This window comes from Rutilus rutilus, assembly GCF_951802725.1.
Source record: "Rutilus rutilus genome assembly, chromosome: 13".
In the NCBI taxonomy this organism is placed as follows: Eukaryota; Metazoa; Chordata; class Actinopteri; order Cypriniformes; family Leuciscidae; genus Rutilus; species Rutilus rutilus.
In genome coordinates, this window is record NC_140218.1 from 7,634,158 (window position 1) to 7,661,371 (window position 27,214).

General features: G+C 38.4%; 2 protein-coding genes across 2 annotated transcripts in view; one reads left to right on the plus strand and one right to left on the minus strand.

Annotated features, from left to right (window-relative positions):
• The window catches only part of ctnnbl1 (catenin, beta like 1), a 57,856-nt gene extending 33,940 nt beyond the window's left edge, over positions 1 to 23,916 (plus strand). The window contains exons 12-16 of the mRNA XM_084428668.1: positions 481 to 578; positions 2,299 to 2,379; positions 12,692 to 12,829; positions 12,919 to 12,991; positions 23,509 to 23,916. Of these exons, the coding sequence (XP_084284794.1) occupies positions 481 to 578; positions 2,299 to 2,379; positions 12,692 to 12,829; positions 12,919 to 12,991; positions 23,509 to 23,597 (479 nt within the window). The 3' untranslated portion in view covers positions 23,598 to 23,916. The remainder of the gene's footprint in view (positions 1 to 480; positions 579 to 2,298; positions 2,380 to 12,691; positions 12,830 to 12,918; positions 12,992 to 23,508) is intronic.
• The window catches only part of LOC311302671 (uncharacterized protein), a 382,374-nt gene that overhangs the window by 121,571 nt on the left and 233,589 nt on the right, over positions 1 to 27,214 (minus strand). The window lies entirely within an intron of this gene.

Here is a 27,214-nt window from a genome sequence, read left to right on the forward strand (position 1 = left end):
ACGACAGGAGTGACGGCGGTGTGTAAATCGAGTTACTCTCACACTTCTGCTAGTGTTACTGAGATCTCTGATCCTGTGAGAACTGGCCATTAATATTACAGACGTCCTGTGGTAAAACTACACTCCATCCACCCTGGTAAAGCTAATCCCGTCTGAATAGGGCTTTAGTGAGCAGAAGAGACTTCTTTCAAAAACACACACACCCCAAACGTCTGAACGGTTCTCAGTGTATAAAAGCAATTCAAAGTGAACTCTTCTCTCTTCTCGAGTCAACTTTACTGTTGTTTCTGCTCCACTTTCAAGAGGAGAACGAGGACGTCTAATCTCTAACAGTTTCATGTTCTCAGTCTAGAAAAGCACATTGGCCTTTCACGGGTGTCACCTCCCACTCATTGCTCTGTGTTTTTCCCTTCTTTAGTGTGTGCGGATGACAGGAGTGTGTTTAAATGAGGACACTAACGCCTTGTTTTCTTCTCCCAGAGCATGTGTGTTCCATCATCGCCTCCATGCTGAGGAACCTCAAAGGCCAGCAGAGAAGTCGTCTCCTCAGCAAGTTCACAGAGAACGACTGCGAGAAGGTAAAAATAAGAGCGCTGACGGTACGCCTTTATTATCTTCTGCTTCTATATCTGGCAGAGAGCGCTTGCGGAGAGATGGCGGCAGATGGGCTTAATGCTGCCGTAAAGATTATACACGCTGAGCTACTTAAAGATCGAATTCTTTTAGAAACAAAACATGACCGTCTTGGCTAGACATGTCGGTTATTATGAAAAAATACTACTTTAACTACTTTAGTTAACATGAACTGAGAATGACAAATACTGCAGCATTTATTAATCATAATGTTCATTTAAACATTTACTAATGCATTTTTAAGGTCAACATTTTTATCTGTTAACATTAGTTAATGCACTGTGAACTAACATGAACATTTTTATTAGTGTATTAGCACTCTATTATTATTATTATTTATTTATTTATTTTTTATTTGTTGGTTTGTTCACCAACATTGTTGTTTTCATTTATTCTTTTGTTTTCTTTCATTTGGGGTTCTTTATTTCCTGCAATTTTATTTTGTTTGCTCTTGTTGGTTGATTTTTGTTCATTCTTTCTTTTTCCTCTTTGTCCTTTTGTTTGTTCATTTGTTTATTCATTATTTTATTAATTCTTTCAGTCTATCATTTATTTTTTTCTTTTGTTGTTTGCTCTTTCCTTTAGTGTTGTTTATTTCCTGCTGTTTTTTAAATTGTTTATTCTTTCTCTTTTTTTGTTTAATTTGTTTTTCATTAATTCTTTTATTAAATCTTTTAATAAGGGTTGGTTTCAAAAGGGTTGGTTCACCCTTTTGCATATATTTTTTTTTTTTTTTTTTTTTCTTTATTTTCTTGTGTTTTGTTGGTTTGTTCACCCGTTTTCGTTTATTCTTTTTGTTTTTTCATCTTTTCTTGATTTCCTTGTGTTTTGTTTTGTTGGTTTGATTTTTGTTCACTCTTGTTGGTTGGTTTTGCTCATACTTTCTCTTCTTTTTATCGTTAATTTTTATCGTTTAACTTTGTTTCCTTTTGTTTTGTTATCATGCTGTTTTGTTCGCAGGTTTTTTCTTTCATTTTGGCTTTCGTTTACCTTGTTTTGCCTATTAATTATGTCAGTCTATCATTTATTTCTTATTTGGTTTGTTCACCTTTTTACATTTTTTTTCTGTTTGTTTGTTTTTCCATTCGTTGGTCTTTTATTTCCATCAGTTTGGCTCTTTTCTCTTGTTTCGGTCCGCCGTGCCTCAGTGTAATGTTTGATGCGTGTGTTGTCCGGACTCTCTCTCCGCTGTGTTCATGCGGTTCGCTTCATCTTGTGTTATACGTCTCCTTTAGTCTCTACCGGGGGTCTCCATACATCACCTGGACGAACACGTGTGCTGTTATCGCTCAGCAGTCACCACACTTAAAATAACCCTCACAGTCCTGCTGGGCCCTGTTTCATCTCTCTGACAGGAGCAGTGCATTATTGGTAGTTTCACGAGCTCAAAGATTTCGGCCATATGGGCATCATGCCTCAGTTCTGTTTTCTGTCTTCAGATTGTCACAGTAATCGCTAGAAAGAGGATGACGAATGTCTCTTTTTGTTTTTAAACAACACAGCGCCATTCGTCTTGTGTGGGATTTCGCCGCAGTTAAATATGAATATCATTTACATAACGTGAATCTGGGTCCCGAAGCACATCTCCTCTTGCCGTTGATGGTGTGTTCGTGTGGCGTTTCGGTGCATTTGTAACGTATGCTCACCCTCGCTCTCTTTCTGCAGGTTGACAGACTCATGGAGCTGCATTTTAAGTACCTGGAAGCCGTTCAGCTCGCAGACAAGAGGATCGAAGGAGAGAAGCACGTAAGATTCACACACACACATTCACGCTTGATTGGCAGTATCTCCTCTGCGAGGGCAGATCTGTGTGTGAAGATAAGAGCAGACCTACCAGAATCAAACGAGTGCAGGTCGACACGCTTCTCTTTTGGTCCGCTCGCCTTTAAAACCGAACGCTGTTAAACTTTTACACCGAGCAGTGATTGAGCACACATTCCCATCAGCCCTAGAGTCTGTGAAGTCGTAACTCAACAAACACCCAAACAAAAGCCTCATCATTGGGTTGGTCTTGCTCCATTTAAAATGCTACATCAGAAACAGCTTGTGTTGGCGTTAAGACACTGATCCAAATACCATTATGTTCTCAGAACTGAAGACCATGATGCTGCATGTTTGTTTGTTTGTGGGCAGATAATGCAGTAACAATCATAATTCGGCCCTCGAATCAATGGAAATGCGAGAACCGGCATCATTTTGTGGATCCTGGATAACTATAATGTTACCTTGTAATACTTCTATTATTTCTTCTTAATAATAATAATAATAATAATAAATAGTTTTTTTATTCATTAATATGCAGTAGTCATGTATGCATAAATATGACTACTGCATTAAAAAAAAACATTTATTTATCAATATACATACACTGATGAGCCAAAATATTGAGCAGTCACAGGTGAAGCGAATATCGTTGATCATAAACAAGTCCACATATCGTTAGCCTCATAGCATAATTGCCTAAGTCATTTAAAAAAAATATTACTTAGGCAATTTATGCTATGAGGCTAACGATATTAAAGTCCCCCTGTAGTCAATAATTGTATCCCTTAAAACTCATTTTTTGATCACCAAAATGACATATTAAAACGTTTTTTCCTTGAGAAAAATATTCTTCATGCCTTAAAATAGCTTGAATGTAACATTTAGTATACTCGGTTCTATGAATATGCAAATGAGCCCCGCCTCCACTCACTCACTCAGCTCAGAGATCCACTGGTTGACGATCACACGTTGATCTGATTGGTTACAAGGTAGTTTGTGACGTCAGAAACACCAGCGATTTCAAAGCGTGTTTTTGAGACTGTCTTTGGTTCACTGCAGTTTTAAAGGAGTCATAACCTGCAATTTATACTTTTCCACGAGAATCAATGTATGTTATGATCGACTAACGATTATACACTGGCCGGGAAGCCGATATTTAAAAGTGAAGCGTTTGTTTACCTCAGGGTAAATAAACCAGCGCGCGTGCACGCGCACTCAAATACGAGATTTTGATTTCAGCTCCCTCTTGACGTCATGAGGTAGTAGGATACCATATATGGACACCGCAGCAGGAAGCCCCCCCTTCCCCTCTCCCCCTCATATTCAGTTCAGTCGAGAAAGATGGAGAAACCGAGTGCACACCGGACTTGCTCTGTGGTTGATTGCCATAAAAAACATGTAAATGTGTTTTATCTCCCAAAATCGGACGAAACTATCAGGGACCAGTGGATGAAATTCATTTTTAATGACGCTGTCCCAACAACCCTTTCAACTGGCGTGCAGAGCCATATAGAGCGTCCACGACAGCCAAAACATCGCATAGATCTCGCGAGACAATAATGCCTTCAGAAATAAGGGTAAAAGTAGGTCTGTGTTTATTTTTTTTTCCACTTTTCTTTTTTAGAAGGGCCTGAAAGACTATAATACAGCAGTAGGTATCCAATGTAATACTAGGTTATGACTCCTTTAAGGAGAAAATACTCAGCAATGGTGTCGACTTATGAATTTACACATGGTTTGACATAAAGCGTATTAAAAACACCACATAGACACATAAACAACATTAAAAGCTGGACTTTAAAGTCTGGTTAGATGGTGAGCAAACAATCATGTTCTCGTAATCAACATGTTGAATGCAGGAGGAACGGACCGGAATCAAGATCTGAGTGACTTTGAAAAGGGCCACGTTTTTAATGGAAGGGCGACTGTGCAGAGATTCTCTGAAACTGCGAGGCTTGTGTGTCAGTGGTGAGAATTTACCAACACTTTCTGAAGAGGGCCAAACACAAACCATCCAAGGCTCATCGATGTACAAGGGCAACGAAAGCAATCCCATCTGGTCTGAGGCAACAGAAGGTTTGCTGTGGCACAAGATACACACAATCGTAATGATGGAGGGAATGTGTCGCAACTGCTGTGTTTGGAGCTGGAGACCAATCAGAGTGAATATGTGACCCTGGACCACAAAACCAGTCATATGGGTCAATTTGTTTCAAATTGAGATTTATACATCTAAAAGCTGAATAAATAAGCTGTCCATTAATGTATGGTGTGTTAGGATATGACAATAATTGGCCGAGATACGACTATTTGAACATCTGGAATCTGAGGGTGCAAAAAAATCGAAACATTGAGAAAACCGTCTTTAAAGTTGTGCATTTATGTTCACGATTCTGCTGCATTCACTCACAGAAATAAATGTTTTATATATTTACGGTTGGAAATTTACTAAATGTCTTCATGGAACATGATGTTTACTTCATATCCTCATGATTTTTGGCATAAAAGAAAAATCGATAATTTTGACCCATACAATGTATTGTTGGCTATTGCCACAAATATACCCGTGCGACTCGTGACTGGTTTTGTGATCCAGGGTCACTTATGATGACCCCTGTCCACTGTCGAAAACGTCTACAATAACAAGCGTCGCAATTGGACCTCGGAGAAGAAGAAGAAGAAGGTCGTCTGGTCCAGTGAGTCCCGTTTTCTTTTACAGTCAAACCACAATTTATTCAGACACCTTCAACGTTTCTCACATTATCACAGTTTATTCACTATAGTTTAGAAGATCAAAATCAAATCAGTTGATATTTGACTGGTTTTGTCCGTCCTTCTGTTAGACTGTCTCACTGATGAATTATGATGAATATCTGTCAGCTGGTAAATTTAACTATTACATAATACCAGTTTAGCTCAAACAATCACCAAGCAATGCTTCATTGTGTTCAGTCTGTGTGTGAAAAGAGCATTAGCAATTAAAGAGAAAAAACACTTCAGTGTTTGAAGAATTTTTGGTCCCAAATTTGTATAAATGTTACTGGTAGTCGCTGTATGAAGAATTTTGGGTATAATATGTCACAGTGTACTTTATTTTGCACTCACTTACATAAATGAACTATAGTGTCCTGCACTAGCTAGTAAAAAATAATATCTGGTGTCTGAATAATTTTTTGGTTTGACTATAAATCACGTGTACGTTTGCGGGCAAGTGATGCACAAGGATCACTGGTGGATGATGATGGGAATGTGATGTTCTGATGAAACCCAGTATCCAGTCACTCATATGGACATCAATTTGACAATAAACATCGGCTGCGTTTACACTTGCCATTAACATGCGATCAAGCAGATCGGATCATAAGCCAATCAGGACACGGTGCGTTTACACCCGTCCACATCAAGTGGCTTCTGTATCTGGATAACAGATCGGATCTCGCATTCCCGCGGGAAAAAAAAGTCAGTGCAAAGTTGACCTGAAGTGGTGGGTTTACTTTTAAAAGCAGTTTTCAGTCGGGGGACATTTTACAAATCTGGCAAATGAGGATGAAGTGATTATATATTTAAGATAAGTATTTTATAATTAATTATCAACTTTTTTTTTTTTTTTTTTTTAAGTTGGCATTTAATTGGCATGTGGTCACAGGTGTGTGTGTGTGTGTGTGTGTGTGTGTGTGTGTGTGTGTGTGTGTGTGTGTGTGTGTGTGTGTGTGTGTGTGTGTGTGTGTGAAGGCTTTTTTCAGCCAGTGTTAATTAAAGTAGAGATGATTAAAGGCAGATGTTAATTGATGATAATTGGCAGGTTGGGGTGATTAATCCACATTGTGTAACTGGCATGTGTGTTGTGTTAGTAGGTTAGGCTGTACTGTGTGTGTGCATCTGGTGATCATACTGTGTGTGTGTGTGCGTTTGTGTGATTATACTGTGTGTGTGTGTGTGCACGTGTGTTTGTGTGATTATACTGTGTGTGTGTGAGTGAGATATACAGTGTGTGTGTGCGTGATTATACGGTTTGTGGGTGTGTGCGTGATTATACGGTTTGTGCGTGTGTGTGTGTTCGTGCGTGTGTATGTGTTGTGTGTGTGTGTGTGCTGGAGGATATTGGCGTGTGTGTGGAGGATGTGAGCTGGGCGCTGATCAGGACTCCTGCGACTCGTGTCTCATCCATCCTAATGTGTGTTTAAGACAGGCGTTCTGTTTTCAGGGTTGCTTCAGGTTGGGCTTTCTAAACGTGCTTGAGAGATATCTTGAATTAAAAAAATATATATCTTAAAAGTATATATTAAATATATTAAAGTATAGTGTGTGTGTGTGTGATGGGTAGGTTTAGGGGTCGGGTTAGTGTGTGTGTGATGGTTAGGTTTAGGGGTCGGGTTAGTGTGTGTGTGTTGGGTAGGTTTAGGGGTCGGTTAGGGTGTGTGTGTGAGATGGGTAGGTTTAGGGGTCGTTAGGGTGTGTGTGTGATGGGTTGGTTTAGGGGTCAGTTAGGGTGTGTGTGTGTGATGGGTTGGTTTAGGGGTCGGTTAGGGTGTGTGTGATGGGTAGGTGTAGGGGTCGGGTTAGTGTGTGTGATGGGTAGGTTTAGGGGTTGGTTAATGTGTATGTGTGTGTGATGGGTAGGTAGTGTGTGTGTGTATGTTTGTGATGAGTAGGTTTAGGGGTCGGTTAGGGTGTGTGTGATGGGTAGGTTTAGGGGTTGGTTAATGTGAATGTGTGTGTGATGGGTAGGTTTAGGGATCAGGTTAGTGTGTGTGTGTGTGTGTGTGTGTGTGTGTGTGTGTGTGTGTGTGTGTGTGTGTGTGTGTGTGTGTGTGTGTGATGTGATGTGTAGGTAGTGTGTGTGCATGTTTGTGATGGGTAGGTTTAGGGTTCGGGTTAGTGTGTGTGTGTAAGATGTGGAGGTAGTGTGTGTGTGTGTATGTTTGTGATGGGTAGGTTTAGGGGTCGGTTAGTGTGAGGGGACAGAATATACAGTTTGTACAGTATATGCCTATGGAGAGTCCCCATTTTAAGTAAACGTGAGTGCGTGTGAATGTTTGTGTGTGTGAGAGAGAGTGTGTGAGTGTACAGTACAGGTCAAAAGTTTGGAAACATACGATTTTTACGAGTCTCTAATGCTTATCAAGGCTGCGTTTATTTGATCAAAAATACAGAAAAAAACAGTAATATTGTGAAATATTATTACAACTTAAAATAATAGTTTTCTATTTGAATATACTTAAAAAAATAATTTATTCCTGTGATGCAAAGCTGAATTTTCAGCATCATTACTCCAGTCTTCAGTGTCACATGTGACATCCAGTCTATCACATGATCCTTTAGAAATCATTCTAATATTCTAATATATTTGATGAATAAAAGGTTAAAAAGAACTGCATTTATTCAAAATAAAAAAAATTTTCTAATAATATAAATCTTCTTTACTATCACATTTTATCAATTTAACACATCCTTGCTGAATAAAAGTATTGATTTATTTCAAAAAAGAAAGAAAAAAAATTACTGACCCCAAATTACTGACCAGTGTATATTGTTGTTACAAAAGATTTCTATTTTTAAAACATTGGCTTTTTTTTTTTTTTTTTACTTTTTATTCATCAAAGTATCCTAAAAAAGTATCACAGGTTATGAAAAAATATTAAGCAGCAGAACTGTTTCCAACTTTGATAATGAATCATCATATTAGAATGATTTCTAAAGGATCATGTGATAGACTGGAGTAATGATCCTGGAAATTCAGCTTTGCATCACAGAAATAAATGATAATTTAAAGTATAATAAATTGAAAACCAATTATTTTAAATTGTAATAATATATCACAATATTACTTTTTTTTTCTGTATTTTTGATCAAATAAATGCAGGGCTTGATGAGCAGAAGAAATTTCTTCCTTCAAAAACATTAAAAATAGTAATGTTTCCAAACTTTTGACCTGTACTGTATGTGTATGTTTGAGTGTGTGTGAGTGTGTATGTATGTGTGAGAGTTTGTGTGTGTGTTGTGGCGCAATCATATTTCGCTTAGCTCTAGTTTCAGGCCTTTGTACAGGTGTGTCAATTTAAAACTGTCTCTTGTGTGTGTGTGTGTGTGTGTGTGTGAGTGCACGTTTTTCCATCCACCTTATCTGCTTCTCCTCCTCTGCGTGTTCTTCAGGCCGATAAATCGTGTCTCAGAGGCAGTGACAGGAATACGAGTGTGGAAATGTCTGCTCTTGTTTCGCTCCCGTCGACTGAATGCACCAGCACTCCCTCCAGATGGATCCGCGCTCCCAGCTTTCTCCTAGTGCTATAAAACTATATCACCCATAGCAGAGCCCTTGTTTAAGAACGCCTCGGAGTGCTGTCAGCCAACCCGTCTCGCCTCCTTTTACTGCCTAATGACAGCTACAAATTCTCTCCGAATTGCATTTCCTAAACACAGACCCCCATAAAATCCCCTCCGCGTTCGGCCTGCGATCTCGTTTTACCGCAGCACTCTTTGGGAAATCTCGAAAGGATCCTCGGAGGACGCGTTTGGCAGGGTGTGCTGGGATTAATTTGGTGTCGGCGTGTCCCGTGAGACTCAATCACAGGCCCCGGCGCTGCTTTGTTCTGCCTGTCATATTAACACCTGTGCCAGCCTGCAGTTCTCCAACATGAAGTGACTAAAAATCACTCCGTTTCCCGGAGGTGACGCCGCTTGTTATTTGCACTGATGTAATTGACTTGCCGAAGGCTTCACCTCTGTAACGAGACTCGAGTAACGAATGCGAAAGATCAAACTGTTCTGACATCCAAGTGATGATGAACATATTTTTTGCACACACTTTAAATCAGCCTGAAAATATGAACTAAAATCGATATGTTCCTGGGCTTATTTTGCTCAATTCATTGGTTCACATTATTTAAATAAAATGAATGTTTGCCTTTTTAATCTTTCATTAAAATGTGATTAACTTGACCAATGTTCTGATCATTTACTCACCCCCACGTCATCCAAGATGTTAATGCATTTCTTTCTTCGGTTGAAAAGAAATAGTTTTTTGAGGAAAACATTCCAGGATTGTTCTCCATATAGTATGGAAGCTTGTTTCCGCCACAGAGTGAAAAATAAAAAAGGAAATTGTGACTTTTTAATCTCACAATTCTGACTTTTTATCTCAGAATTACGTGATGTAAAGTCGCAATTGTAGGTTGTGTTAAGTCAAAATTGTGTGATATAAAGTCGCAATTGCGTGTTATAAAGTCAGAATTATGAGATATAAACTCGCAATTGCGAGAAATATACTTGAAATGCGGACTTTTTTTCTCAGAATGGCATGGTTATATCTCGCAATTCTGACTTTATAATACGCAATTGGGTGATATAAAGTCAGAATTGCATGATATAAAGTTGCAATTGTGTGTTATAAAGTCAGAATTGTGAGATATAAACTATTCTGAGGTAAAAAAAAAAAAAATCCCATCTTTTTTCCCCTTAGAATTGGACTTTATATCTCACAATTCTGAGAAAAGATGTCAGAATTGCGAGGTATAAACTCGCAATTGTGTTATAAAGTCAGAATTGTGTGATATAAAGTCAGAATTGCGTGATATAAAGTCAGAATTGCGTGATATAAAGTCGCAATTGTGTGAAATAAAGTTGTAATTGCGTGATATAAAGTCACAATTGCGAGAAAAAAAGTCAGAATTCTGACTTTATAAGACGCAATTGCGACTTTATTTCACGCAATTCTGACTTTATATCTCGCAATTCTGACTTTATATCTCGCAATTCTGACTTTATATCTCGCAATTCTGACTTTATATCTCGCAATTCTGACTTTATATCTCGCAATTCTGACTTTATATCTCGCAATTCTGACTTTATAACACGCAATTGCGGCTTTATTTCACGCAATTCTGACTTTATATCTCGCAATTCTGACTTTATAACACGCAATTCTGACTTTATAACACGCAATTGCGGCTTTATTTCACGCAATTCTGAGAAATAAAGTCAGAATTGCGAGATGTAAACTCGCAATTGTGAGATAAAAAGTCGCAATTATCTTTTAAAATGTTTTATCCTGTGGCGGAAACAAGCTTCCATAATATAGTGACTTCAATGGGGTCCAAATGTGAGTTTCAGTGCAGCTTCAAAGGCTCTACACGATCCCAGCCGAGGAATAAGGGTCTTATGTAGACAAACCATCGATCATTTTATAAAAAATAAAGAAACATTTATATACTTTTTAACCACAAATTCTCATCTTGCACTAGCTCTGCTCATTACGTAATCACGCTTGAAAGGTCATGCGTGTTCTGGTTAAAAAAATGTAGGGAACGGAGATAAACTCAAAATTGTCCGACATCGTTTTACCTTTTATTTATTTTATTTGTAAATGGCGTTTGACTTAATCTTTGCACGTCCGCTTTGTAAACACTAGGTCGGTACTTACGCCTACGTCACGCTTGACCTTTCAATGTGATTATGTAATGTGTGTCGCACCACAGCCAGTGCAAGATGAGCATTTGTGGTTAAAAAGTATACAAATGTTTTTTTTTATAAAATGGCCGATGGTTTGTCTAGATAAGACTCTTATTCCTCGGCTGGGATCGTGTCGAGACTTTGAAGCTGCACTGAAACTGACATTTGGACCTTCAACCCTTTGGACCCCATTGAAATCCACTATATGAAGAAAAATCACAAATAATGATCGGTTTGAAAAGGAAACCCCTCCACTGAGCTGCTCTAAAAGATGAACTTGACTTTCATCCTCATGTCCGGTTCAAAAATCCTATTTTGTAATGGATAAAATCACATCCTGTTCTTAGAATTGCACTGAAAGCATCTATATTTCTTGCAGAACATCTGAATGGTGTTGGCCGTTGTAGTTCTCTCAGAAAGCCTCTCTCGACGATCTGAGCCTGTTTTCAGCAACCCGTGACCACTGTGCACTCCAGTTCTCGCCAGCCTGCTGTTTCTGCAGCGTTCCCGGTGTTCACAAGCCTCTCTGTTCATGTGCTTGCCAGTGTTTTATGCTGGAAAAGATTTGAATCCCCTGGAGAGAGGCCGGTGTCAATCGCCGCAATTACGCCATTCAACAAATGCCAAATGTCTTTGTCCCTTTAGATTCGGATGCAGGTGCTGAAAGCAGAAATCTGTGAACAATCAGCCTTTTAAACTGATCTGAGATCAGCTCCAACATCATTATCCAGAACCTTTTCTAACAGGAGGAGAACATGCATGGAGCTGCATGGCAATATACATCACTGCATGTGATTTTCTTGCAAATCAATATGCATTTATTATTATTAATTATGAGTCTACTGGTCATCATTTTCCTCTGTTAGGGCTGCACGATATTGGAGAAAACTGATATTGTGATATTTAGTTTTTCTGCAATATATATTGCAATATGAAAAGATACAGGAATTTTCAACGGATGAATAGAATAGCTACATTTGGAAACAATTAATCATTCTAAGAGTGAGTAGGATGATTTATTTTGGGGGGTAGAGCATATGCATAATAAATAATAAATATGGAAATATTTTATTCTGAGTATGTTTTTTGTTTTTTTGGTGCCAAATCCTTGTATAAGTTTAACGATTTGGGAAAAACTTGAAAAATGCGAGTGTTCATGCTTGGGTTTGCTTTTTCCAAGAAGCAACTCTCAAACCTCTTTCAGTAACCATAAAGTTGAACGGATTTAAGAAAACAACAACTTTCCACTTGAGTTTTCATCGGCCGCATTCCCAGTTTTTTCACCTTTTCATTGACTATAAAATAACAACAATATTTTATTGTGAATCATTATAAAAAATATAAACCACCTTCAAAATATATTCTAATAATACTATTTCTTCATTTTCGACCGGTAAGCCATCAAGCATTTATTTTGACGGGTTGCAAGCAAATAAAAATATGCCTTGCTGTGATTTTTTTATTTTTATTATTATTATTATTATTAAATAAAAAATTAAACCAAAGAAATATATTGTAATAATACTACTGTTCTGTAATATAAAAAATCGAGTAGTAAAAATACTATTAATATTTACGTCTTAATTTATTGTTTTTTTTATGTTAAACCATCAAGCTTTTATTTTGACGGGTTGCTGCCAATAAAAATATGCGCTGCCAGTTTCAGAAAGCACTGTGTTCATTTACACGCATGCAGTCTGAAACCGCTTCACTCTGAAACCGGTGGCGCATATATTTATTTAATTAAATCACAGCCTGCATGATTTGACAATTGCACAAAGAAATAACACACTATCAATTAATTGTCATATATTGTGCAGCCGTAACCTCTGTTTGTGCTGCTCAGGATATGGTGCGGCGTGGCGAGATCATCGATGACGTGATGGACGACGAGTTTTACCTGCACAGGCTCGAAGCTGGACTCTTCGTTCTGCAGCTCATCTGTTATATCATGGTGGAGATGTGCAGTGCTGGCGTTCCTCAGGTGCGTCACACACAACCCTCGTCACACAGGCTTCGTTTCAGGAGCAACTAAAGCTGAACGTGTTTAATTCTGCGTGTCTTCTCTTCCAGTTACAGCAGAGAGTCCATCAGATCCTCAATCTCAGGGGAGGATCCGTCAAAATAGTTCGTCATATAATGAGAGGTAAGATTATACATTATAGTGTGAGCTTTTCAAATGCATATATCAACATCTAAAGAGAAATTATATTTTGCATAAATAAAATAAAGTAAAAGGATATTTTAATGACCATGACTATGATTTTAACATAAATGTGCTTATTTTTGAGATCCGCGCAATCTCATTTTATGTAAGCTTGCTTATTTAAAGTCCCCATGAAATCAAAATTTGTTTAACATGCTCCAAAACAATGACAAAATTCACATTTAGAAGATATAAGGGTTCAAAGCGTACAGTCTCTCACTTATTCCTATATGGATCAATGATTTTAATGACATCACTCTGCACTTCAGCCTCTCATCAGATTTTCTGTCCAATCAAATGCTCTCTAGAATCTGAAGCTCCGCCCCTACACTATAAATAGACGCTGAAGCTACATCGCACACTGTGGCTAATGAGCCTTCATCAGGGTGTCGGTAGCAAGCACACTCCGAGTCCTTTTAAACAACAGTTAGTTAGTCATGTGACAATCACCTGGTTACGTAATATACAGTAGTCAATATTTCAAGTGGATCAATAAAGTTCATCAAAGTTGTCCTAAGAGATGAACGGGTATTGTTCAAAATGAATGTATAACTTTGATGAAAGGTTTTGATCCACTTCAAATGTTGACTTCTGTAGAATAGTCACATAGAGAAGACATTGTTAACAAAATAGAGAAGACATGGCTCACCAAAACATAATTAAACCCAACAATTCCCCCCCCCCCAAAAAGATATAATATAACAATGCACTAAAGTGTAACAAATCAGAATCAACAATGAATTCCAATAACATAATTCTACAAAAAATTAATGTATAAATAAAAGCACAAGTACAACATTACATAAGATATCAATGAAATGACCGATTCATCACTTTGGTCATTATATTAGGCCTTGCAAACCTTTCGCACTCAGTGTTTTTAGATTCGGTTCACTGGTCCGGTCTCTGTAGAAGCGTAACAGTATCAGGTGGATTGTGTGAAGCCGGTGAAGAACACACTTCCGCAGGCGATCATCACATTCCCTGTTGCTAAAGCAAAAGGTTTGCTGTGCGCTGCAGTGCTCCTCGCTAGCGGCGTATTTCACTCGCACTTCCATCCATTCTCTCTCTCTCTCTCTCTCTCTCTCTCTCTCTCTCTCTCTCTCTCTCTCTTGAGCGATATTACTTGTTCGGCTTCGCCCACTCTTCAGCCCACAGCACCTTGATTAAGTCTTGACAGCTTTCTCTCTCTCCATCTCTCCCTCCCTCCCTCTTTTTTAACCACTACTCTTTCATACTTCATCCAGTATTTCTCTCGGAAAGAACCCAACTCTTCTTTGATTTTGTTTTTATTAAAGTTTAGCGAACATGGTGTCTGGAGGTCATTTTGTGATGTCGTGATCCATCCGAATGATGAGGACTGAATATATTTGTGATATTAAAAATTAGCAGCAATGCATTTTTTATTTCGCCATTAAGTTTCCTGATCCTTTTTTTTTTTTTTTGTCTTGCAACTTGCAAGTATAAGAGTGTTAAGATGTAAAGGACTCAGTGGTAGAAGTAGTTGTAATGTCAGTTCTGAAATAATTTCAGTTAATCGATTTGAATCTCTGGTTCAACGATTCACTCGTTATCACTATAAAATACACTTGCCATGTCATTTTCTATGTATTATAATGTGTTAAGCCCAATTTATACTTCTGCATCGAACTCACGCAGTAGCTACGTCGTAGGCTGTGTGTAGCGCACGTACCCTTCGGCGTACCCTGACGTGCACCTCTCCAAAAATGTAACAACGCGTCAACTCTACGCGGACCCAAGCGCTGTGATTGGTCTGCTAGGACCGCTCCCTCTGGTTTCACATGCTCCCTCTGCAAGTGTAATTGCGCGTCAACGAGGACAACGACGCAGAAGTATAAATGAAAACCAACACGTTGCCTACAGCGTAGAGGCTCCGGCATAGGTCCGACGCAGAAGTATAAATCAGCCTTTAGAAACAAAACAAACACACACACACATATATTTGAGATATTTTCCCCCTAATTTGATTCTTTTTTTATTAAATTTTTTAGAAACTTTTCCTATGCTAATTGAATTGATAGTTTTACATACGTATAAATGAAACTGACAGTATCTTATTGAATGATAGAATCATTGAGTCACTCATTCAAATGATTCATTCAAGAATGAAGCTTTGTGAATGAGTCACTGAATCATCGACTCACCCGATTCGTTCAAAAACGCTGAATCATTCAGTAAAGAAAAAACTACAGCGTCAGAAACAGATCTTTGTTTGGAACTTTTTCTGTTGGTGAAATAGAGCAAAAACAGTCAATAATTTGGGTCTAAAATTCCGCAACAATGCATTTTTATTTGGCCATTACTCCTTTTCCCCGAGTGTTAAGATAGAGCGTGTCAGTTAATTGATTTGAATCTCTGGTTCAAAGATTCACTCATCAGTCTAAAACACAATTGCCATGTATTTTTCATGTGTTAAATTGTGTTAGAAACAAAAACACATACAGTTGTGTTCAAAATAATAGCAGTGCTTTTTAAAAAAGTGAGTAAAGCTCAAAATACTAATAATAGCTTTTATTTCAACACACACAAATGCATTGGGAACACGGCACATTCTATTCAAAATCAAAACATGAAGAAACATTTATCAAATTTGTTATTACTTTATAGAAAGTGAAGAAAAGGGAATATTAGGCTGTTCAAAAAAAAAAACAGTGTCTGCATTTTTCTTTACAAAGTCAAACATTTACTGTATAAACTGAAAAATGCTTGAAGATTTAGCTTTCTGAGAACTGCTTCACATCTGCATGGTGTCTGCCAACCTCTGGCACCTGTGAACAGGTATTCCAGCCCAGGACGATCGCACTACAGACCACAATTCCTCTGCATTTCTTGGTTTTGCCTCAAAAACAGCATTTTTGATGTCACCCCACAAGTTTTCTATTGGATTAAGGTCCAGGGATTGGGCTGGCTACTCCATAACGTTAATCTTGTTGGTCTGGAACCTTCTCGCTTACTGGTGTGTTTGGGGTCGTTGTCTTGTTGAAACACCCATTTCAAGGGCATTTCCTCTTCGGCATAAGGCAACATGACCTCTTTAAGTATTCTGATGTACTCAAACTGATCCATGATCCGTGGTATACGATAAATAGGCCCAACACCATGGTATGAGAAACATCCCCATATCATGATGCTTGTGCCGCCATGCTTCACTGTCTTCACAGTCTTCACAGTGTACTGTGGCTTGAATTCAGTGTTAGGGGGTCGTCTGACAAACTGTCTGCGGCCCCTAGACCCAAAAAGAACAATATTGCTTTCATCAGTCCACTGTTCTTCTGAACAATGTCTGGCCCATTTTATTCAGATCTTCAGAGAGAAATGCTCTATAACCACCATGTACAGTCCAGTACTGGCTTCGTCCTTAAGGCGAGACACTTACAGGTGAATAGGGTAAAATTTTTAACTAGCAGATATCACCATGAAACTTTCCCAGTTGATTACCTATATTAAGATGAGAAAAAAATTTATTACAAGTGTTCTGTAATTTAATGTTTAAATATGCAAATTAGGCAATATCTAATTAAATATGTGCTAATTTGCATATATTTTAAAAAACAAAATCTGAGTATTGGATAAAGGGTTAAAAATTATTTTTCATTGTGTTCACACGAAAAAATTACAGAGGGATTTATGGATATCTACTTTTGTTATCCTGTAAATCAGAAAATACTGTCAATAGCCTTAAAAAATATATTTTCGCCATGTTTTTTTGGAATAAAATGTTATATAAATCAGGCTAGGAATAATATATTTACAAATCCCTCTGTAAATGTCTTCATAATATAACTAGGTACTAGACTGGAAAGTTTGGTGTATGAAGGTGCTACTGAAGTGGAGATTTCGGGCTTGGAGTATCAGAGAAAAGTCATTTTGAGAAAACGGGCTTTTGAAGATTTATCATCAGCCAATGAGATTGCGCATTCAGCCCTTTTACTTTCACGATTGGTTGCTGCTAAAAAGGAAATTACCATATTTGGATCCGACAGGATTGTACAGAAGAGAGAGAGCTTACTAACGGTGCATGTGATTAAGAACGCAAACTTTTGTTGAATTTGAGAAATCTACAGACGCAAACAGACAAAGTGTAGTAAAATAAAGACCTAAATGTGTATTTCAGACTTTTTTTCACCACAAGTCTGAAAGAAGACTAATTATTGAAGACAAATATCCAAAAATCTCAAAATTGACCAGTAAAAAACCCCCGATGTTTTTGCCTGCCGTGTCTCGCCTTAAATAAGGGCCACTTATTGACACTAGTTTTTTCACAGAATGATTAACCTCACTAATTGAACTCCACACTGCTATTATTTTGAACACACCCCTTTCAATTAATGATTCAATAATACAGAATTAGCAGCATACATGTCATGACTGTTGGGTCTGTTGTTTTTCTATTACTCTACTACACCTACTAGTAGATTATTTGCCATGTAGAAATATAATTTCTACCAAAAACAGTGATTGATCTGGTTAGGGATGTTGGACTGCTATTATTTTGAACACAACTGTACATATGACTTTTGTTTAAGAAGGGTTTCTTTTACCCAATGCTTATTGGAAAGCACAAGACCTTTCTTTGTGCTCTTGTTAAATTGTGCACTTCCTCCTCGGCGTGAGCATTAATGATTCATCAGAGAGAGCACGTTCCCACCTGAACTCTGCTTTAGCTGGTGACGGAGATGAAAACTGCTGGCGGTGTAATGGTCAAGAACCATTCAAAGGCACAAGCGTTGCTCTTAGAAAGCTGCTATTAATGTGAACTAATGGTGTCTCTGCTAGAAGTGGTACATGCGAGTCGTTTAACTAAATCTCCATCCCCATTTAACTGTCCGTGCGCTGCAGATTCTCCAAACTCTGCTGTGTTTTACAAGCAACGTATTTTAAGCCAAATGTATTGAAATTGGAAATGCATATTATTTTGCTGAATATATGTAGTGGTCATATTCAGTGTTTTTTTTGGTGTATGTCTGATTAGGATGATGATAAATTAATATTATAATTTTTTTTTTTTTTTTTACAAATGTCACTTTAAAGGGGTGGTATAATGCATTTTCACAAGATGTAAAATAAGTCTTTGATGTCCCCAGAGTGTGTGTGTGAAGTTTTAGCTCAGAATACCCCACAGATATTTTTATAAAGCATGTTACAATCGTCACTTTTTGAGGGTGAGCAAAAAAACGCACCGTTTTGTGTGTGTTCCTTTAAATGCAAATGAGCTGCTGCTCCCGGCACAGGGGGCGGAGCTTCAACAGCTTGCACTCACACAGACATGCACTGAAAATTTCAAAAACCTTTAGCCTTTTATGTTCAAACCGGAGTCAGACAATGATGGAGAGACTCAAGAAGTGACATCATGTAGAAGCAACAGGACATTTCTGAATGGTTAGTTGATGAATTTATGCAGTTTATGTGTAGTTATCTTCTAGTCATTGATTAGCATATTCTGTCTTGATAATCTATAAATCGTGTTCAGGGGGCGGGTTTATGTAAATTCTAGGGTTTGTGATGTCACTAACCCGTGAAGAAGCTCGTGTAGCCCCTAAAGTGAGCTTCGTAACTTTGCAGATGTTGTTTATGCTCAAACAGCAACATTACACACTAACTAAAGTTAGAAAAGTGAAATCATATTCAACCACTCCTTTAAAGTTTGATTTAGAACTGTATTATTATTAAAAAAAAATTCAATTGATTTATATTTTACAGTCAAACATATTTTCAAAGTGGTCAAATGTATTTGTCTGATTTGGACAATCATTCTATGAAACTCTTCAAAAGCTCTTAGTTTTCCATCTTCACTGCTGGAAATTTAAACCGTTTGATGCTTTAGATTTTTTCTCCCAGTACACCTGATTGAAATCTCAAACCCACTGGAAGCCTTTGTTGGCATTTGTCACGGTTTGTGGTGTCCTTCAGACTCGTGACGGGTTTAATCCGAGCCGCAGGTCTGGAACAGTCTCAGCTGCTGGAGGAGTGTGTGTGAGTGTGTGTGTGTGTGAGCGTGTCCCAGCAGCTGGTGTGGGCGATCTCTGCTGAGAAATTGAAGATTTCACCTGCCCTCTGTAGCAGCTGTGCCCGTGTCAGAGCCGTGCCCGTGTCCTGGGCATCGCGCCCGCAGGTCTCTCAGTTCTGCAAATGTGCTTACACCGTATTAAAGGCAATCACGGGGAAAATGAAAACAAATGTTACACGAGGAATCAGACAGGTTGCGTTTGCTCTGCGGTTTAACTGTTACTGCCGTTTGTTTACTGGTTTGACTGATGGAAATGTTCCATTTCATTTCCTGCACCATGGGAAAATAGTGCAAATCTGTCACTCTATCTGTCATCCATCCATAGATCGTTCTGTCTATCCATCTATCCGTTATCTATCTGTCTATCCATCTATCCGTTATCTATCTGTCTATCCATCTGTCTATCCATCCAGCCATTATCTATCTATCCATCCAGCCATTATCTATCTATCTATCTATCTATCTATCGATCTATCTATCGGTCTGTCTATCTATCTATCTATCCATCCGTTATCTATCTATCCTTCTATCTATGTATCTATCCTTCTATCTATCTGTCTTTCTATCTATCCTTCTATCCATCTATCTGTCTATCTGTCTATCTATCTATCTATCTATCTATCTATCTATCGTTCTATCTATCCTTCTATCTATAGATCTATCTATCCATCTCTATCTATCTATCGTTCGTTCTATCGTTTGTTCTATCTATCTATCATTCTGTCGTTCTATCTATCTAAAAATCTATCTATCATTCTATCTATTGCTTTATCCATCTTCTTGCAGAATGTCTGCATTGGCTAAAGAAAAAAAGTGTAATTATTTTTTTTAAACTTTTTTCTGTGTAATATTTGAGCCAAAGCCGCAGCATTTCTACCATTGTTGTCAGGTGTTATTTGTAATTTATAGTTATAGTTTCAGCTAATGGCCTGTTTCCCAGATCGAAAACCGCTTCTACGCAGGAAATCACTGGCGAAACCAGGTTTATCTGCTGTGTTTGACTGCAGAAACTCTGAAATGAAAACGCCTACAGAATCCTCGACGCACTCCAAGGCCACGTTTGAGTCACAGGGAGTGTGTCATTGTGTTGCGCGCGTGACCTTGCGTGTGTGTGCACTGGTATCAGTGGGAAGCTCCTCTGCAGTGGGATGAAGTTTCCAGCATCTCACAGCTCATAATGGATAATCCTCTCAGATCATCCGGCATGCAGACTCCTCAATCCTCCCTCTGTGTTTTTCCAGCCACTTTCTCCAGCCCTCGGGCTTCTGTTTTAATGTGCCACTTAGCTTCTTTTTTTTTCTTATTGCTTTATTTATTTATTTAGTGTTGGGTTTGATCCTCTGTCCCAGGGCTTGAGCAGGGCTTAGAAACTAATCCGAGAGCATGTCTACCTTTACACGCTTGCCGCTTGTGGTGCACACTTCTCAAAAACCCTCTGTTGAAGTCGGCATGAAATCAAAATGGACCCTATTTCCTTTCTTGATGCACATTCCTGGTCTTATTGTGAACGATTTATCAATGCTGGTTATTCTAAATATAGGCGTTCCTACAGCCAAGGTCATTGGTTTGATTCTCAGCAAATGCAAGAACTTACAAAATGTAAACTGTACCTTCAATGCAATTCAAGTTGCTTTGGATAAAAGCATCTGGCAAATGCATAAACGTAAATGCTAATGCAAAAGTGCAATTGTAAATAATCTTTAAACAGCGCCCATTATATATATATTTTAACATTTTCAAGTTTCTTTAGTGTTTAATGTGAGTTTCAGTTCATTTTTGTGACGCGCTCCAGTTCACGAAAACCAAGACGGCAGAAAGTGCCTCTTGTTGGTTTTCTTTATTTTACAAATGCACAGCGTTTTGTTGTTATCGTGAGAGCATGTCTACCTTTACACGCTTGCCGCTTGTGGTGCACACTTCTCAAGAACCCTCTGTTGAAGTCGGCATGAAATTAAAATGGACCCCATTTCCTTTCTTGATGCACATTTCTGGTCTTATTGTGAACGATTTATCAATGCTGGTTATTTTAAAGATAGGCGTTTCTATAGCTCAAATTGTAGAGCTTGTCGTCTAGGTCATTGGTTTGATTCTCAGAACTTACAATTGTAAACTGTACCTTCAATGCAATGCAAGTTTCTTTGGATAAAGGCATCTGTAAAGCATCATAAACATAAATACTAATGCAAAAGTGCCATAATAAATAATCTTTAAACAGCGCCCATTATGCTTTTTAACATTTTAAGTTTCTATAGTGTGTAATGTTTAGGTCTACCTCCGCTGAGTTTCGGTTCATTGTTCTTGAAAACCAAGAGGGCAGAAAGTGCTTGTTTGTTTTTCTTTATTTTACAAATGCACAATGTTTTGTTGTTATTGTGAGTTTGCACAAATTAAAATAGTTTCTAATGAGGTATTACTCTTATCTGTATGACTAAAATAACGGAGTATTTTAAGTTGTTTCCGCTGTTATCAGGAAAAAGTGTGAGTGATCGCGCCGACGCCTCCATGTCATGCAGTAAACCGAAACGCACTAGTACTTTAGCTTCCACACTCCACACAAACACTTGGATATGCGCCTTATAATAGCACACATTTATCTAGGATAACGTTAGAGAGAGAGGCAAAGTTGCTACTACTTACATCATGTTTCAAATGATAAGCCATATTTGAGGTATCCAATTCTGGAATCGAATACTTGAGGTCAGGAATTGGATACTTTTATAACATTTAAATTTCGATTCCTCTTATGAATTCCTTTGTGAGCATTTCAATGACTTTAAACCATTCAAGCATGAGACGACTCCAAAACATGTGCACAGAAAAAGTGCTTTTAAACCATTCAAGCGCGACTCGACTGAAGGCATGTGTAACTATATTGTGCAGCTCTTAAAGCGACAGCAGCCTAATATTCCTGCTGCCGTCTCTATAACAACACTGATCAAACAACAACAGACAAAGAGAAAATTCACTCATTCTTGACTGAATAACTTTAACTATATTTGTAATGTATTTTATTTATAAAGTGCAGTGCTATTTTACATTTCATTACAGTTTCTGTACCTGAATAACTGAAAATCTTAAAACACTGTTTATTTCAATCGTTTCTTTGTTCAGTTGTATCTTTTGCGATTGCTCATTTTTTATTAGTTGTTTTTTTTAATTACTGAGTGTATTACTTGTCTTTAATAATGCTTGAAATTTATATGAGTTATTATAGGCTTATAGGTTTTCTTCCAGGAACGAACACGTCACGATATTCCTCATTTAAATTATTAATACGCAGAATAAAGGGGCGGGGCCTGGTTGAGTTAGTTAGTAGTGTGTTAAACTGGCGATTATGGTAAGGATCGGGACATTTCCCAAACACACTCGAAGAGCTTGACCAATCACAACACACTGATCCAGCCGACCAATCAGAGCACTGTGTGCTTTTCAGAAGGAGGGGCTTCATAGAGACAGGAACTAAACAGAGCGTTACTGACAGACTGGGAAGAGAGGAGCTGCAACAATGGAGAATATGAGGAAAATAATCAACATTCAAGCAGGAAAACCTGTTCTAGTAGAGCCAAAAAACATCAAGATATAGATCCTTTTTAAAGAAATTGTTGTCCGACAAATGACAATTAACACTTTTTTTACTCGCCCTCATTTAATAGCTTACCTGTATGCTCTTATTTTTTGTGTTGAAGAAACAGTGACAGAACAGAAACAACAGACTGAAATTCAAGTCATTTTTCATTGACGACCGCATTGAATGATGACGTCAAACCTGGCTTTTTTTTGTCTAAATACAGATGCTAATGCTATTTCAGAGCTTTAGAGGAGGAGAACAATAAGGTCTCTTTAGCTCAGTCGAGGAGTGTTGTAAGTGTCCTCACTGCGCACATAAAAGTCTCGTTCTAAGCATATGCTGCCTTTATCGTAACGTCTGTAGCCCTATGATTTCTTGGGCAGCGTTCCAGGTCTCTGCAGGTTGCAAGAAACCGGTGTGTCCCGAAATAGCCGGACCTCAATCAAAAACGGCAGATTTGATCTGACTGAAGGACACGCTCTCAAAGGCACACATCAAACGGCCACGGATCTTAAAGCTATTTGCCCGTTTAAGAGCGGTACTTCTTAAATCCTAGGTACCTCAAACCCCAAACTTGCAGACTGAAGCCTAGTCTTTTTTCCCTCCATAGCTCATGCATGACGAAGGAGGTCTGAAAATAAACTCTGGTGGGCTGTCAAGGGATGTGTGACAAATATAAAAAAAAAAAAAATACTTTCAAGGATACAAATTCTCACTTTGATTTTTCTTGGGATTTAAGTATGCAGCCTCTCCGTTGAGACGGCGTTAGCGAGGGTTTCTTGGCAGGGATGGTTGGTGTACACATGAAATTCATCCAAATGACTAAACATCCCGTTTCTTTTTTCCTCTCTTTTTTTCCAGAATATGCAGAAAATATTGGCGACGGCAAGAGCGAGGAGTTTAAGGAAAGTGAGCAGAAGAGGATTATGGAACTACTTGAGACTTTCTAAAAATCCGGCTGGAGCTTGATGTGTTTTTTTTTTTTTTTTTGTAGCATTTTTCCGTGTTATGGTTGACGACTATGTGATGCTATGTGGATTTTAACTTTCATCGTCATCCTGTCCTGACTTCTTTAAAGAAGCTGAGAAGGAAAAATCTGATTTTTAACATTTGCCGGGCTGATTGTATCCCGACAGATTGGATATCGCTGTTGTATCTGTTGATATCTGACACTTTTTGTTTGTTTATAGTTGTTTCTTTTTTTTTTAAGGATGGATATTTTGTGTCAGAACAACTTAAATTTTCTTGTAATAAAAGTTTGTGCTTTGGTTTCTTGGTGCTGTTTTCTTTGCTAGATTTCATACATCACCTTCCACAAGACTTAATGACTCATCGGACCAGTTCAGGCAGGGAACGACTCTGGTGCTGAAACATCATTTAGGAAAATGTAATGTTTATGACTCTTTTCTCCACTCCAGCGCTCCTGCGGTAAGCTAATTAAGCGAAGAATTCTATGTTTTCAGTCTTTTGTTTATCATTTGATCATTTAGGTCTCTTTATATGCATCTAGGGGCCAAAAAAAAAGAATAATTCTGGTGAATTTTACTGGCCATGAAACGGTTTCTCTATTTTCTCGTTATATCGGCATTTTCTAATTTTCTTTATTCTCTTATTTTAGTTTCAGTGGGGAATGTCTCACCACATGGAGTTCTGGATTTCCCAAAAAAATCATATTTGGCTTCTTAATAGCTAAGCCAATCTTCTGAAGGTACATTTCAGGGTTCCCACATTTGACCAATATATTTTCATGATTTTTCTATGATGTTTCCAATTGGTTGTGATTTACTGGATAAAGCTTTTAAATTAGGGATGCATGATATATATCAGCATTGGGCGATACATGTTCATTTTTAATGTTATTGTTATCGACCCGATAAGAAAATTTGGTCGATTATATTAAAGCCAACAAGTGTGATGGGTTTGAATTGCTTGAAACATGATTTGAATCACTTCAAAAAAGGAAATACAGTAAAGTGCAACGTGTGCAGTGCAAGTCTGTCAATTATAATGAGAACATTATATTTATGTGCTTAGGACATGGCTGTTAATAGTGAGACTTTTGTTTTTGTAATCAGGCTCTCATGTATATGTTTTCACCTTTCAAATATAAAGAATTATCGGTTATAGTACTGGCCAACTTTTTTTATATTGGCGCATCCCCATTTTCGATTCTGACCGATTTGCTACTGAATCTCTTGAAACAATTTGTTTCTGTTTGCTGAAATATATATTTTTTATAATAGAGTATTACCTGGTGATTTGGTGAGTTTTAATTTTCCTAATATTCTCAGATTCTGGGAACCCTGAAATGTTGTTAGAAGATGTGTAACATACAGTATATAAAATTGCTAGCGCCAAGCTTTACTGTTTGAGTTACAGGAATATTTAATATATAAATGTATATGGCACAAAACATTGCATATATATATATATATGTATATGTTGCAGTTGTTAAGTGTTAATTTCCGTGCTGTAGATTTGATCTTTCTCTTTCCATTAGAGGAATCGGCTGCTGTGATTCTAATGGCCATTAATTAAATGTTTGTCCAGTGGCGATGAGCCAGAGATTCAAAATCCCTTGCTAATAGCAGGCTTGCTGAGCTAGCGTGAAGATGCTACAACTCTCTCTCATTTTCTAACCTCTCTTACATCCCCTTGTTAATTTACAATCCCTGCCTATCTCTCTCTCTCTCTCCCGCGGGGGTTAGCGTATGTATCACGGCGGCCAGGGAAACGTTCTGCCGTATAGAGACAGTTTGCTTACTAAGCTCTCCTTCGGTACGGACAGTCTTCAGCTGAAGGTTGAGAATGATTGTTAAAGCTCTAAAGCCAAATTTAATCAATCCAGAGGAGTTCTTCGACAGGGCGAACGGGGGGCCATTACGTTGGATTTATGCTCACTGGAGGGCCACCGCTTTAACACAGACATTATGAAGGGAAATTATTATTGTAGTAACAAAAACATCTCGTGTGGCTCCGGGGCCTTGATGAATCGGCTTCGTTTGACGTGGCGCTGCATTTCTCCAGCTAATTAAGTGCCTCAGTCTCATTACAGCTGCACTTTATCAGACATCGACAGCTCGAGGCCCCTGTGGTCATCGCTCGCCGTACACCGGCTTCCAAGCGCTCCTACAGTCAAAACAAAAACTACTCAGACACCAGATATCATTTTTGATATTTTTTTACAAATGGGTGCAGGACACTGTGTGGAGAGCAAAATAAAGTAAACTGTGACATATTATACCCAAAAATTCTTCATACAGTGACTACCAGTAACATTTATACAAATTTGGGACCAATAATTGTTCAGACACTTTGAGCTGATCATGTTTTGCTGAAGTGTTTTTTCTTTAATTGCTAATGCTCTTTTCACACACAGACTGAACAAAATGAAACATTGCTTGGTAATTGTTTGAACTAAACTGGTATTATGTAATTGTGTAGTTAAATTTAACAGCTGACAGATATTCATCATAATTCATCAGTGAGACAGTCTAACAGAAGGACGGACAAAACCAGTGAAATATCAACTGATTTCATAACTCATATTTAATTACCATTTTCTAAACTATAGCGAATAAACTGCGATAATGTGAGAAATGTCTGAATACGTTTTGGTTTGACTGTACATGCACCAGCTGAACCAGTCAAAGGCCCTTGTTTTCCGGCGCATTGTCGTTTTCCGTGATAACTCCCTGTCCTTTATCCCCGGGACAAGTGCACAAGAGTCATTATCTCTCCGACTCTTTCTCCGCACGTTCTCTTTTGTTTATCCATCGGCCTTGTCCTCGGAGGAGCTCCACTTTTCCCCGCTCCCGGCTGATGCTCCTGGCATATTAAATATTCTCTGGCTGTCCTTTCCGTGCTTCTATTGGCGTAGCACAGCTTTATTTGTAAGATCTCTGTATTTCCCAGCGTCTCTGGAGGTCAGTGATTTCCCGCTAGTTCTCGCTGTTACCAGGGAGATGGTTTTCAGAGAGAGGGAGGCGTAAATACTGTAGAGGAATCCCGACAATTGGAGGAGGTGATGTGCGACAGTTACCCATCTGTTGAATTGTACATCATGATGAATAGTGTGTGCTGAGAACATTATTGATGCCTCTCTGCCAACGCATCAAACTTGCAATGCAAATGAGCGGTAAGTAGAGAACAGGGCGAGCGCCTGGCGCGCTTCAAGGACATGCTCATTACCGTAGCCAAGCTTGTCGCTAGCAAATGCCAATCACTTTCGTCTGGTTGGTTTGCCGAGGCCGCAACGACTCACGCAGAGCAACATCTGCTTCCACCCTCCCTTCCTCTGAAATCACCAATATAAAACTTGGGATCGTTATTTGCATTTTGAATTGACGGGAAGGGCAGGTATCCCAGCACGCATCTCTTATCAGTGATTATGACACCGGCGCGCTAACGGTGATTCAACAGCAATTTCACAGCCCAGAGAGCTCGGAATAATTGTCTTTTTATGAGTGATTGAGTTGAGCTCGGCGAGCGCTGATTTTCACCTCTTTGCATCGGCTAAATTGATATGAACCTGTGGCGGGAATGTTCTTTTATTTCCACTTTATAG